The sequence below is a fragment of the Saccharomyces mikatae genome (assembly GCF_947241705.1).
Source record: "Saccharomyces mikatae IFO 1815 strain IFO1815 genome assembly, chromosome: 12".
NCBI lineage: Eukaryota > Fungi > Ascomycota > Saccharomycetes > Saccharomycetales > Saccharomycetaceae > Saccharomyces > Saccharomyces mikatae.
Window position 1 is genome coordinate 591,049 of NC_079267.1, and position 13,351 is coordinate 604,399.

Consider the following 13,351-nt stretch of genomic DNA (forward strand, 5'->3'; position numbering starts at 1 on the left):
GAAGAGAAAAGAAAGCATGATGTACAGTAAACATGTAATATTTAAAAAATTTACGAAAGTTTTCAAAGAAGCTTATTCGACTTTTCATTTCTTTTGTTTTCTGCAAGTTCTTATATATCAAAATTGTCATAGTTATGTCATATACAAACACGAACGAATAAAATAATTGACTTATATACAATAGATAGAAGAACTGCTCTTCAAAAAAAGCTGAAGTCATTATAGGCTGAATACATGTTCACTCGTTACGTAATATAGATGTGTTTATGTCACTAGAAAATTATAATTCCTCCATTACTGCGGCAATCAATTCCTGTACGTCATTGGAGGCGATTTTACCATTCTCCAATACTTCAGCGTGAGTCGCTTTACCCTTCTCTAGTGGTACAGGCGATTCATCCAGTGCACTGGCAGGGCTATCAACGACACAATTATTAGTTATTAAACTCAAGGCCAAGACCCTCCATCCGCAGTGTCTTGCAACAATGACCTCGGGGACAGTACTCATTCCGACAGCATCTCCTCCAAGCATTCTTATCATTCTGGATTCTGCTCTCGTTTCAAAGGTAGGGCCAGATACAAACGTATAAGTACCCTCATGTAAGGGCCTTTGAATCTTTAGTTCTTTCCACTTCTTGAATAAAAGCTTTCTCAACTCCAGGTCATATGCATCACTCAAGGCTAAGAAACGAGGTCCAACTTCATCCAAGTTGGGGCCTCTCAAAGGGTGCTGGCCAGCAAGACCAGGGATGTTCAAATGGTCATAAATGCACATTAGGTCACAGGCTTGGTATTTCGCATTTATACCACCGGCGGCATTGGTGACAATTAAATTATGGACGTGGCCCATGTGATTAAGCACTCTAATAGGGAAAGTACTTTCAAATAATGTGTTCCCTTCATATCCATGAAGACGCCCATTCATTAAAACTACGGGTGAACCATTCATAGATCCGAACATAAGCGTGCCGGAATGGCCTGGAACTGTACTTCTCTTAAATCCTGGAATATCTTGGTATGGGACCGTGACTGGAGGTGGACTATCTATTGATAACTTGGTGGATATCCCTCCTAGTCCTGAACCACATATGATTAAAGTTCTTGGGGGCTTGAAATTTGCTGTATTTTTAAAGTGTGGTTCCAAGATAGCAGAAAGATACGCAGCAGCCTTGGCAATTGCTTCGCGTTGTTGATTTACGGTCAAGATGTCACTCATTTCTTTAGCGTATCAGGGTTATCTTACATATAGTAGAGGGTTAGTTCAATATTGGGCACACTACTTCTACTCTTTGCTTCGAGATTTCCTTCTCTTTCCGCTTCGTAAACACTGAAACAAAAACAAAAACAAAAACAAAAACAAAAACAATGAAACAAAAACAATATTTATTGTGGTCCGTCTAAGGTTTTCAATTTTTAAGTAGTAAAATCTTGTATTTTGAAAGCAGTGTCCTTTATTGAAAACCTGGCGGTCCTGATCAAACAAGGAAATTGAGCAAGGATGTTTGACAGGAACAATGTACAACCCTCACGATCTACTTTGGCAGGTGGTATCGAGATCCTGGAAGAAAATGCAGATCAAGAAGTTGAAAATGTACTATACCGTGGAACACAAAAGGGTATGAAAAGGCTAGAAAAAAGACAGAGAAGAGTAGCATTGGGTGATGTAACTTCTCAAAAGGCAAATAAAATACACAATGCCATTCATAATAAATTTCATCTGACGAGAAATTACTTTGATAAAGAGAATATACACTCACCAGCTATACAAAAAGAACAGAAAAATACAGGGGATGACGAAAGGAACTGTCTATTGGTTGATAGTTCTGATGATTCTTTTACTGATGAAGAACAGGGTGATGAATACGATATTGACGATTTGCTAAGTAGGAGAATAAAAGACCAGCAGCTTCAAACCAGTGAGGTCTATGAAGATTCCGATGGAGAAATGCAAGAGGCCAGTGAGGAGGATGTTGAAAATGCAGTTGAACCGTTATCTCCTATAAACAACGATGAAATTCAGAATGAATTGGACAAGGCATTTGAAAAATACTTTCAGTCGGTTCCAAATCCACTAGATGATGACACTAATGACGTGGTTATGGTTGTGGAGTATGCCTCGGATATATTTTATTACTTGAGGGAGCTTGAAGTAAAATATAGGCCGAATCCGTATTATATGCAAAATCAAATAGAACTGACATGGCCATTCAGGCGAACAATGATAGACTGGTTAGTTCAGCTGCACTTTAGGTTCCAGCTTCTGCCAGAAACATTGTACCTGACGATCAATATAGTAGATAGGTTTCTATCGAAGAAAACCGTCACTTTGAACAGGTTTCAACTGGTTGGCGTGTCTGCTTTATTTATTGCCGCCAAGTTCGAAGAAATTAACTGTCCCACGTTGGATGATCTAGTTTACATGCTGGAAAACACATATAGCAGAGATGATATCATTAAAGCAGAACAATATATGATAGACACTCTAGAATTTGAGATTGGTTGGCCAGGACCCATGCCTTTTTTAAGAAGAATAAGCAAGGCTGATGATTATGATTTTGAACCAAGAACATTAGCAAAGTATTTATTGGAAACTACAATAGTAGAACCAAGATTAGTGGCTGCTGCTCCAAGCTGGTTGGCTGCTGGTGCGTATTTCCTGAGCAAAATAATTCTTGGTTCGAATGATTGGTCTTTAAAGCATGTATTCTACTCAGGATATACATCTAGTCAAATAGTTCCTTTAGCGTCACTGATATTAGAAAACTGTAAAAATGCATCCCGACGTCATCATTCGGTTTGGAAAAAGTACTTTGATCAAAAGCATTATCGCTGTTCTCAGATTGTAGAAGAATGGATTCTTTCGACAGAAACTTAACTTTTGTACCCAATCGATCTAATTTCTCAATGTTAAAATTCTTGCAAGTGGGAAGCATATCTTTTTTACTTCGGTTTTAATTTGAGAAGGGTCATATTTCATTAATCCACGTAGATATATTTTACCACGCACATACACACACATATATATACATATATACATATATATACGAATGCATCCTTATTTTGGTTTATATTAGTACCACGAAGTCTGACCCAGTTGACGTTTGCCTTCTTTCTATCGGATCACATTCGACAACAATCGGACAGGTTTCCTCAGTAAAGGCCGATTTCAGAGTGAGAGATACGACCTACATGCGCTATTCTTTAAGTGATTGGTGTTTGTAGTAGATAAAGAATTAAATCCGATTTCTAACCAAATCCAAATATGACCTGAGACTTTTTATATTGCACAGAGAAATCAAATTTTCTCGCCTAGTTTTGTTGTTTATCTCTTCTTTGCTTTGCACTTTCTACTAAGCTGTCCCAACGCTCCCTTAGTCGTCCAATTTCATTAGACAGTTTTTTATTCTCTCTCGTAACTTGATCAATTTTCATGCCATATTCCTTGAATTTTTTCTGTTCATAGAGCACTAACTCTTTTTTGAATTGTTCCAGTCTCAAGTTGATCTTCATTTCCAAGCTTTTAGAGTTTTTTCCTGCTTCCACTTTCGTCTGCATATCATTGTTCAAATTGAATTGTAAACGATTTAAAATTGACATGAGAATTGGATCGTTAATGGGGTTTAACGTGTCCTGGTATTCTGAATCATCCCAATTTCTTGTATTTCCTATTCCATTCATCGGGGTTCTGTTATTTAAAATGACGGATCCAATAAGCATGTTGTTGTTAACAATCCCAATGTTATTTTCTTCTAGTGACTGCTTTTCAATCAAAAGCTCTAATTCCTGAATTTTGGCTGTAATGTCCTGTTTCAGTAAATCAATGGCTTGCGTAACGTCATCACTTAGTTTATTCTGAGATAAATTTTCGTTCTGTGGACCTAATACTTCAATGGCTTCTTGGTACTTTGTTCTTGCATTAGCAAAATCTCCTCTTCGACATTCCTGTTCAGCGCCCTCTATTATGGTATAAACCTGAATATAAGTATTGTTTATAATTCTCGTTAGTCTCCATTCATTGAAAAAATAATATATAAATCAAAAAACATACTTCTGCTAAAGTACACATTCCATCACTAAGTTTTGTACGACTGTTGTTGAATCAAGCTAGTTCGGCGTTACAGAATATAGAGTGCACCTTTCATCCCACTTTGAATAGTACTTTCCAGTTTTCAACCCCTTCGGGTCCAGGAACCGAAAAGAGGCGCTATCAGTATATGCAATGATGAAAAAGGTATAGAGCTTTATAGATATTACAATACAATATATAATTTATGAATGGGAATAATACATCTGAAGCGGTTTTTGATATTGATAATTGACTGTGTCATTACAAAATGAATTGGTAAAGGTGAGAATTTTTAAAGAATAAGAGGATCACTATATTATGTTACGATCACCGTCGGCATCCATGTCCTCTTCCAGCTCGCCGACCATGTTTTCATCATCAACAAGTACGTCGTCCAAGTATGAATCTTGTTCTGCGGCCACATAATCTTCCATAAGGCTCTGCACCACTTCCCTTGATTCGACAAATTCATCCTGAACGTTTTGCATAGATTGAAACAAATCACCTACATTATAATTATTCAGAAACGCACCCTTGGCGAAGACTTTATCGAAGGTGTTGCAGGCATTCTCAAAGACGTTCACTACAGTAGATATATTGCTTAGCATCATACCAGTAACTTCATTGTCATTAGGTTGTGAGGGTAGGTATGGTGATCTTCTTCCGATGTTAACGTGCATGGCCGAAGAAGACCATGAGGGAAATTTAAGACGCTGCTGTAATTTAGTCATGGCACGCGATATCTGACGAGGCTCCACATTACCAATTATTGTGTTATATACATTGAAATACGTTGGGTTATTCATCGCGGTAGAGACAAGCGAATTAGATGGGTCCAATAAATCTAACATGACGTCGTAGCTCGAGTGGCCCTTATGCGCTATATCGTCATGAATATAATCCGATGTAAATGGTGTGAAACTAGGACTTAGGAAATGAAGCTCGGGAGAAGGAATCAACGTGGAATAGATACTGGGTATGGATGAATACATGTAACTGGGAAACCGTATACTGTTCGTTACTGAAGATATAATTGTCGATATCAATTGATTCGTATGTTGTAAATCGATGTTCGGGTTCCTGAATACTTTACTAGATATATTCAGCAACGAAGCATTATCAAACACCACAGTTGCATCACTATCCTCTATCAGTCTCCTTAAGGCCAAAATGGTGTTATATGATTGAACAACAACCTCAGACGACCGTGCAGGGAACACAGAATATGTCGTCAGTATTTTCTTAGGATATCGATCACACAGTGCCTCTAAGAGATTGGAACCTAGTCCAGAGCCTGTCCCACCCGCCACAGAGTGTAACAACTGGAAGCCCTCGAAATTGTCAGTAGAATCAATCTCCTTGTCGATCTTGTTCAGAATGTCGTCCTGATTCCGCGTTCCTATATCGTACCCATTAGCCCAAGAATTGCCGGCACTAGCGCCGTCAGAAGCCACCCAGGTGTTTCTCGGATCGAAAAATCCACGAAATGTGTTCTCCACGTCGGCAATGACACTGGGCTCTGAATCCATCATAATCGCTCTTGGAGTGAATTTATTTCTACCATTTTCGCGGAAGAAAGGTTTTGTATCATCATCTCTTTCTGTACTGGAATCAGGAAGTTTAGATAGTCCATCAGTGCCTATGGCATGTTCTTTCGCCAATTGAGACCAGAGAAATTTACCAACATGGTTCCCGCATTGGCCCGCTTGCAAAGTGATAATCTCTCCGCCCATGGATAATAATGTGTTGGCTCCTTACACAAGTAAGCCAGTTACTATCACGCATATTGTAGCTTTTGTTATGATTATTATTATGTTGGTGAAATCTCCCAAAAGAAAATATTAACGCGTTCTGTTACCCGGCGATATATTGGAATACAGGGTAATCACAATATCGCGATATTCAGAAAATAGTAACTATGTGCATAAAGAGAAAAGTCACAGTAGAAATGCCTAATGTAGGTGCACTTTGTGTTTGTTGAAGATTTTTCTAAAGAATGTATAGATATATGTAACGACGTGCCTTGATGCAGGGAATTATAGGATCCGTTACATAACGGGGACTCAGTAAGTCATTATTGCTGTAACACTTTTGACTGTTTCCCAGAACTCAGCCAATCATTAATCTTTGGGGTGACAAAACAATCCCATTGAAGAGACTCCTCGTCATAATGAATTTTTCTGTCTTGCCTTTTGTATGAAACAACTACTTTTGATAAATCCTTTTGGGAAATAGTTGGTGCCTTTTTCTTTCCCTTTAGACACAACTGTACTTGTTCGGTGAATCTATTCTGGTACGGCGTTACAGTGATTTGTTCAACGTAGGCCGTAAATTCGCCCTTTTTGATGATATCAGGCGAATTTTCCCAGTCTATGAGGCCACCGGCCCAGTTTATCGTTCCAGGTCCGTTAGCTTCCGAACCGCCTGGCCAAACGGCGACTTCTAGCCTCATTGGTGTTTGTGGGTACCTATATTCTTTATTAATGGGGTCCCACGTATCCTTCTTTAGAACAGTGCGTGCTATTTTACCGTCAACATACCATTTTATTCTATCCGGATCCCAATCAATCTCATAAGTGTGGTAAGTTGCCCAAGTATCAGCACCTACGGGATATTTTTGCATTCTTGTATAATCTAAATGCCCTTGAGAATAGTAATTCAACTGAGTCATCATCAGGTCACTACCCAGCCATTCAAAGTCTATTTCATCCCCAATTGCGGATATCAAGTCAAACGCAGTCACTACACCCCTAGACCTTGCTGTTTTCATTCGCACGCTTGCTTTACCGTATAGGAACGACCTAGTCGATGAAATCAAACTTCCGGTAGTTTTTTTTGGCATGGCCAAGACAATATTTCCGCTACTTGCTTCAATCGATGTATAGCCGCTATGTGTGAAATCAAAATCTTCCAGCATTTTCTCTGCTTCGTTATTATCCGTAGTGACCAAGAACTTTGCGTAATGTATGATCCTCTTGGAATTCAGCTCCCCTTCCACCACACCCACCTTGGTATTTGCCTTATTTGGCCCATTTTCCTCTTTGATTGGTGGCCTGGGTTGATAGTTTGCAACAAATTTGGGAGCCTTTGGTGTGCTAGAAAATTCAAGTTTTAAGTTGGCCACTAAAGCAGGTAGAGGTGCACAGCTTTCTTCATCGAAGGAAGATCTCACATTGCAGCCACCAACACATATTGGACCAGCCCCACATTCATTATACGGCGAACAGCATGGCCATTCAGGGGGGCAAGGCTTATTTGTGGAGCAGAGAATGGAGTTTTTGGGCTTATACAGCTCTCCGACAGTGAGGCCGATGTAGCTACTAAGCGCCACCAGTTGTGACATCAAATTCTTCATCTTGTATTTTGTGCAAGAGTTCTTAATTAAAAACGTGCAATACACAGCTAGTCTTGTATCTTGTTATTAATTCACACTCATTAGCTGCTACTGTCACTTTTTTTTATGATCGTCGCGAGGCTTTTGACATTTTTTTGTGACGCCTGTAAAAGTGTGGTAGAACGAGCACATAAGAAGCAAATATAAAGTGTACCAGCATGGAGTTGATAGTAAACGGCGATACAATAGTAGGAAAAGGCCGATATAATCTATCTTTACTGCCCAGTGGGACTGTAACAATTGTCAAGAACATTGGAGTTGTCGATCTTAGTATGAATATACACCCAACCCAAACATTTTTGCCCATTTTTGCTCACCTTTTTTTTGCTCATCGTAAATTTATAACGGCAGCTTAACTTCGATTTAATACTACACCCAATTTCAAGATCCTCAATGCTACCTCACAATTCTGCAAATTAGATGTGCCTGCTACTACCGTAATTAATATACAGAAATCAATACTTAAATCATGATAGTTTCAAAGACTTTTACTTTTCTTTCACGTTCTGATTCTCTTCTGTTCGGTACGTTTCATAAATAACAGCATAATCATCTAATATCTCGCTAATCCACATCGACGGAAGGGCGAACTGAACCAATATGGTTGCAATCCGTGTGTTATTCTGCTTATTTATATCTTTTATTGCTACAGCGCAATCAAGCGCTATACTTGTAAGTTCCTCGTGTGTTTCTCAAGCCTCACTATACCAATTCGGATGTTCTAGTACTAAATCTCAAAGTTGTTATTGCAAAAACATCAATTGGTTGGGCTCAGTGACTGTATGTGCCTATGAGAATACCCAGTCCAACAAAACACTGGACAAAACCCTAATGAAACTTGCTGCTCAATGTTCGGGTACCACGGTTTTTACCTTAGAAGACATGAAAAGTATTTATTTAAACGCTTCAAAGTATTTGAGAGCTCCTGTGAAGAGCGATAAAAAGGTTCTGGTCAACCAACCTCTAACGACTAACGAGACAGCCTACCATTACTATTACGAAACGAGTTATGGTACACATCTTAATTTAATGCGTTCTCAATGGTGTGCTTGGGGTCTTGTCTTCTTTTGGGTAGTAGTGCTTACTATTGCCACTATACTAAACATCATGAAAAGGGTTTTTGGTAAGAACATTATGCCAAACTCTGTTAAAAAGTCACTTATTTATCCGTCCGTTTACAAAGACTACCATGAACGGACCTTTTATTTATGGAAGCGTCTACCATTTAATTTCCCAACTAGAGGTAAGGGTCTTGTTGTATTAATCTTTGTTGTTTTGACTATATTGTCTCTCAGTTTCGGTCATAGTATTAAGTTTCCTCACCCATATAGTAGGCCTAGATGGAGAAGAAGCATGGCATTTGTGAGTCGCAGAGCAGATTTAATGTCTATCGCTCTTTTTCCTATAGTGTATCTATTCGGAATAAGAAATAATCCCTTCATCCCGATAACAGGCCTTTCATTTTCTACTTTTAACTACTATCACAAATGGTCTGCCTACGTTTGTTTTATGTTGGCGGTTGTCCATTCGATTGTTATGACTGCATCTGGAGTGAAAAGAGGTGTGTACCAACGTTTAGTTAGCAAATTCTATTTTAGGTGGGGAATAGTAGCAACGATCTTGATGTCCGTGATTGTATTCCAAAGTGAAAAGGTCTTTAGAAATAAAGGATATGAAATTTTTCTTTTTATTCATAAAGTTATGAATATTATGTTCATTATTGCTATGTATTATCACTGCTATACTTTGGGCTGGATGGGATGGATTTGGTCAATGGCAGGTATTTTATGCTTTGATAGATTCATCAGAATTGTCAGGATCGTTATGAATGGTGGCTTGAAAACTGCGACTTTGAGTACCACTGATGATTCCAATGTCATTAAAATTTCAGTAAAAAAACCAAAATTTTTCAAATACCAAGTGGGAGCTTTTGCATACATGTACTTCATATCACCAAAAAGTGCATGGTTTTATAGTTTCCAGTCGCACCCATTTACTGTATTATCGGAACGGCACCGTGACCCAAAGAACCCAGATCAATTAACCATGTATGTAAAGGCGAACAAAGGTATCACTCGGGTTTTATTGTCGAAGGTCCTCAGTGCTCCAAATCGCACTGTTGACTGTAAAATATTCTTGGAAGGTCCATATGGTGTAACAGTACCACAGATAGCTAAGATAAAAAGAAACTTGGTAGGTGTGGCCGCTGGTTTGGGTGTTGCAGCTATTTATCCTCACTTTGTTGAATGTTTACGTTTACCATCTACTGATCAATTGCGGCATAAATTTTACTGGATTGTTAACGACCTATCTCACCTAAAATGGTTTGAAAATGAGTTACAATGGTTAAAGGAGAGAAACTGTGAAGTTTCGGTCATATTCACTGGTTCCACTGTTGAAGACACAAATTCAGATGTTAGTACAAAAGAGTTTGATGATAAGGAGGATAATGAAATCACCGTTAGATGCCTCAACAAAAGACCCGATCTAAAAGAGCTGGTACGCTCTGATATAAAACTCTCAGAACTAGACAATAAAAACATTACCTTTTATTCCTGCGGGCCAGAAACCTTTAACGACGATTTTAGAAACGCAGTTGTGCAAGGCATAAATTCTTCCTTGAAGATTGACGTTGAACTAGAAGAAGAAAGTTTCACCTGGTGAGGTGATTTTGTTGACTATTCGTACACGCATACTTTTGTTATTGCGTTGCCCTTTTTTCGTACCTTATCGGGCAAATGCTTATATATATCAATGTAAATATTTTATAGTAACATGTAGTAGAGTAAAAGGAAGAAGAAAATAATTTATAACGTGTTCTTTAAATCTAGGCTTCATTCTCACTGTTACTGCTTTCTTCCTGTGTCTGTTGTGAAAGCAATTCCTTCCATTTCTGGGTAAGCTCCCGAATTGCTTCAGGATTTAAACTAGCTTCTACAAGATCTTGCGGGACATGGTTTTCGGAATGCTCTTTTGAAGCAAATCTACCAGTGTTATGTCTCGCTACTAACCTTAGTTCATAATCTTCGTCGTCGCTGGCGCCATTCCTTGAAGGCGTTATCGTGGCTATCTCATTCCATGAAAACAACAGAGAATCTGTCTTCCTGGAAAACGGATTTATATCAATGATGAAGATTCTATCAAAAGGCCTCGGGATATAAACGTCGAGAACGAAACTTTTATCGGGAAACTTGGGCAAAACAACGTCATGAACTATTTCATCAATAAGATCTTTGAAGGTGTCTGATAGCTCATCCAAATAGTCATAGTAATTTAAATCACGTTGTGTGGCCCCGACAATATGAGTGTCTTTGACGAAAACCCGAAATTCCAATGCCGGGTTCATATCACTCCATTGCCTAAGGACTAAGTCATATTTTAAGCCTCTTATATCATTACCGTCTACACAGCCTTCAAATGCTCTTTGAAGATCATGCATTATATAATTGGATGCATTTAAAAGGAGGTAGAGTTCATTTACTTCGTTACACTTCATGGTATTGTTCGGTAAAATCCAAGTGGCATCTCTAGGTGCGGACCAGTTCAACTTGGGAGCGACTGCACCCAATTCGTTTAATGCATTCTTCAATTGCTGGTGCAATTCTGGAAAGTCTACTAATGGTTCAACTTCCTGGACAAATTCGGTAGCGGTATCTTCATCATCTTCCCAATCACTGTAATCGTTATCTTCATTTCTTACTATTTCCTCCGTGTAGACTGACCTAACGTTTTCCTCCTGAGGTAGCTTGATACCATCTTGTTCCAAATATTGAATGAATTTTTTTGGTAATGATTTCAGCACTATAGATTTGGGTACATATTTAGGATATAGTGAGGACCAAAAAGAATATGAACAGTGTTCAACCTGTACTTTTGTCACTGGTATGTCTATTAAAGTTGAGTATTCTTGTGACGGCATTATCGACCTGGCTGACACTTCTTTTCCGGATATAAACGAAATGGTACTTTAATTGCTGGAGTTGAGGCAATCATTAACTTTTTCTCTTATTACGTGAAAGCTCATCGGAAAATATCCGTGCCAAAAAAAAAATGCTTTTATAATAGAAATTTCAACGTACTTTTTTTACTTACTTATTGAGGCAGAACGACTATTTGATATCTGTATATAAGCATACTTATAATGCAAGTGATCAGGAGAACATCTTTGAGAGAGATTTCTTGGCTTTTTCATTTTGTTGTTTCCTCTTCAATTTGGTATCATTAATGGCCTTCAAAATTGCGGCGTCATTTGGTTGGAAAGTAGTAGCCATCTCAAGGTCATTGAGAGCCATATCAGTGTCGTTGACATGATAATAGGCCAGACCACGACGGTACAAAGCTTTGGCTTTAGCCTTCTCGTCAGCGGCTTCAGCATATAACACCTCCGATGATGCCACCAATACTTGCTTATAGTCCTTTAGCTTAAGGGCACAAATGGCAATATTCAACGGAATAGACACTTTCAGTTGATTTATTTCCGCAATTTGTTCCTTTGCCAGATCTTCTGGAAAATATTCCTTCAAAAACTTATCACATTTAACATATTTCTCTAGAGCCACCGAGTAGTTCTTTTTCTTGAACTGTTCAGTACCAATGTTTTTTACTGTTTCGATGGCTTTCAACACGGTGTCAAAATTTTTCAAGTCCACTTTCTCGTCTTGCTTTAAAATATCCTCGTAATTATCACCATATTCATCCGTTGGTGTGGCCTCCGCGTCCTCTGGTACCTGATAATCGTCAGACAACACACCACAGTCATCGATCTTTACATCACGCATTGGCTTGTTGTTTTCCTGGTCACACTGTTGGTCTTCAATCAAACGTACAATTCTTTTACCTTGAATAACTTCACCAAACACGACGTGCTTCCCATCCAGATGAGGTGTAGGGACACAGGTTATGAAAGCTTGAGAACCATTGGTATTTGGACCAGCATTAGCCATTGATAGAAGGAATGGTTTGTCGTGTTTCACAGTAAAATTTTCGTCCTCGAACTTTTCACCATATATACTTTCACCGCCGGTACCATCAAAATTAGTGAAATCACCAAATTGACACATGAAGTCTTTAATGACTCTATGAAAAATGGAACCCTTGTATGATAGTGGTACCTCAGGCTTGGTCTTTGCCATACCAGCATTTCCTTTGCACAGTTTTAAGAAGTTTTCAGCCGTTTTAGGCACTATGTCATTGTACAATTCGAACACTATACGGCCTTGTGGTTTGCCTCCGATAGAAATATCAAAGAAAGTCTTGGGTCTAGTCATTTTTACTTCGTAATTCGTTAAATGTTCTTTTATCGACTTTTATTTAGTGCAGATTCGTATATATTTCTGATATTCGACTTATATATAGAATTTTCTGTTCGAACGTTTTCCAGGCTGGAGCGGAAAAATTATTCTAGAAGCTCATAGAAAAGCCGTCTATGAACGCAATAATTATGTTCTATAAAGGGAAACAGCTTGACAAACCACTGGAGTGGTCTATTTATATACATAAATCCATCAAAATAATTGTAATTTCATTTCTCTTCCTCCGAGCCATTACCGGTGGGCCCGTCCACGTCTACTGTGCTTACGCGCTCCCTATTGCCATTTTGTTCCCAGCACTTCCTAAATAATGTCATCTCATTAAAGCACTGCCTCCAGTCCCCTGTCTCAGCATGGCACAGCTGTAATGCAAGGTTTTCTACGTAGCATCCAGTCTTCGAGATTCTCGTGTCCCACACATCTGGGTCTTCGTCCTCTTGAACCTCTTTGTACTCTTCTAACGCCTGCTTGTAATACTCTGAGTTATTTTCAGTTTCACTCATCGTCACTATGTTGGTTCTAGCTTCTCAGAGCTTTTATTTCCCTTCAACCTTCCCTTGTTTGACACCACTATTAAAAGTG

The 13,351-nt window shown here is 38.7% G+C and overlaps 9 protein-coding genes across 9 annotated transcripts; 2 read left to right on the top strand and 7 right to left on the bottom strand.

Annotated features, from left to right (window-relative positions):
• Positions 1–280: 280 nt before the first annotated feature.
• Positions 281–1,216, bottom strand: PNP1 (purine-nucleoside phosphorylase; the record flags this gene model as incomplete). The annotated part of the gene is made up of 1 exon (XM_056224313.1): positions 281–1,216. The coding sequence occupies one exon, from the start codon at positions 1,214–1,216 to the stop codon at positions 281–283; it is 936 nt and encodes a 311-aa protein (XP_056078244.1).
• A 282-nt stretch (positions 1,217–1,498) lies between these two features.
• Positions 1,499–2,875, top strand: CLB4 (B-type cyclin CLB4; the record flags this gene model as incomplete). Its single annotated transcript, XM_056224314.1, has 1 exon — positions 1,499–2,875. The coding sequence occupies one exon, from the start codon at positions 1,499–1,501 to the stop codon at positions 2,873–2,875; it is 1,377 nt and encodes a 458-aa protein (XP_056078245.1).
• Positions 2,876–3,309: 434 nt separating this feature from the next.
• Positions 3,310–4,066, bottom strand: ATG38 (Atg38p; the record flags this gene model as incomplete). Its single annotated transcript, XM_056224315.1, has 2 exons — positions 3,310–3,972; positions 4,049–4,066. The coding sequence occupies 2 exons, from the start codon at positions 4,064–4,066 to the stop codon at positions 3,310–3,312; spliced, it is 681 nt and encodes a 226-aa protein (XP_056078246.1).
• A 311-nt stretch (positions 4,067–4,377) lies between these two features.
• On the bottom strand, positions 4,378–5,799 carry TUB4 (gamma-tubulin; the record flags this gene model as incomplete). Its single annotated transcript, XM_056224316.1, has 1 exon — positions 4,378–5,799. One exon carries the CDS (start codon positions 5,797–5,799, stop codon positions 4,378–4,380), a length of 1,422 nt encoding a protein of 473 aa, XP_056078247.1.
• A 341-nt stretch (positions 5,800–6,140) lies between these two features.
• On the bottom strand, positions 6,141–7,421 carry CRR1 (putative glycosylase; the record flags this gene model as incomplete). Its single annotated transcript, XM_056224317.1, has 1 exon — positions 6,141–7,421. One exon carries the CDS (start codon positions 7,419–7,421, stop codon positions 6,141–6,143), a length of 1,281 nt encoding a protein of 426 aa, XP_056078248.1.
• A 639-nt stretch (positions 7,422–8,060) lies between these two features.
• FRE1 (ferric/cupric-chelate reductase) lies at positions 8,061–10,124 on the top strand (the record flags this gene model as incomplete). The annotated part of the gene is made up of 1 exon (XM_056224318.1): positions 8,061–10,124. The coding sequence occupies one exon, from the start codon at positions 8,061–8,063 to the stop codon at positions 10,122–10,124; it is 2,064 nt and encodes a 687-aa protein (XP_056078249.1).
• A 163-nt stretch (positions 10,125–10,287) lies between these two features.
• Positions 10,288–11,379, bottom strand: CDC123 (cell proliferation protein CDC123; the record flags this gene model as incomplete). Its single annotated transcript, XM_056224320.1, has 1 exon — positions 10,288–11,379. The coding sequence occupies one exon, from the start codon at positions 11,377–11,379 to the stop codon at positions 10,288–10,290; it is 1,092 nt and encodes a 363-aa protein (XP_056078250.1).
• Positions 11,380–11,611: 232 nt separating this feature from the next.
• On the bottom strand, positions 11,612–12,727 carry CPR6 (peptidylprolyl isomerase CPR6; the record flags this gene model as incomplete). The annotated part of the gene is made up of 1 exon (XM_056224321.1): positions 11,612–12,727. One exon carries the CDS (start codon positions 12,725–12,727, stop codon positions 11,612–11,614), a length of 1,116 nt encoding a protein of 371 aa, XP_056078251.1.
• Positions 12,728–12,981: 254 nt separating this feature from the next.
• Positions 12,982–13,272, bottom strand: COA4 (Coa4p; the record flags this gene model as incomplete). Its single annotated transcript, XM_056224322.1, has 1 exon — positions 12,982–13,272. The coding sequence occupies one exon, from the start codon at positions 13,270–13,272 to the stop codon at positions 12,982–12,984; it is 291 nt and encodes a 96-aa protein (XP_056078252.1).
• Positions 13,273–13,351: the final 79 nt, after the last annotated feature.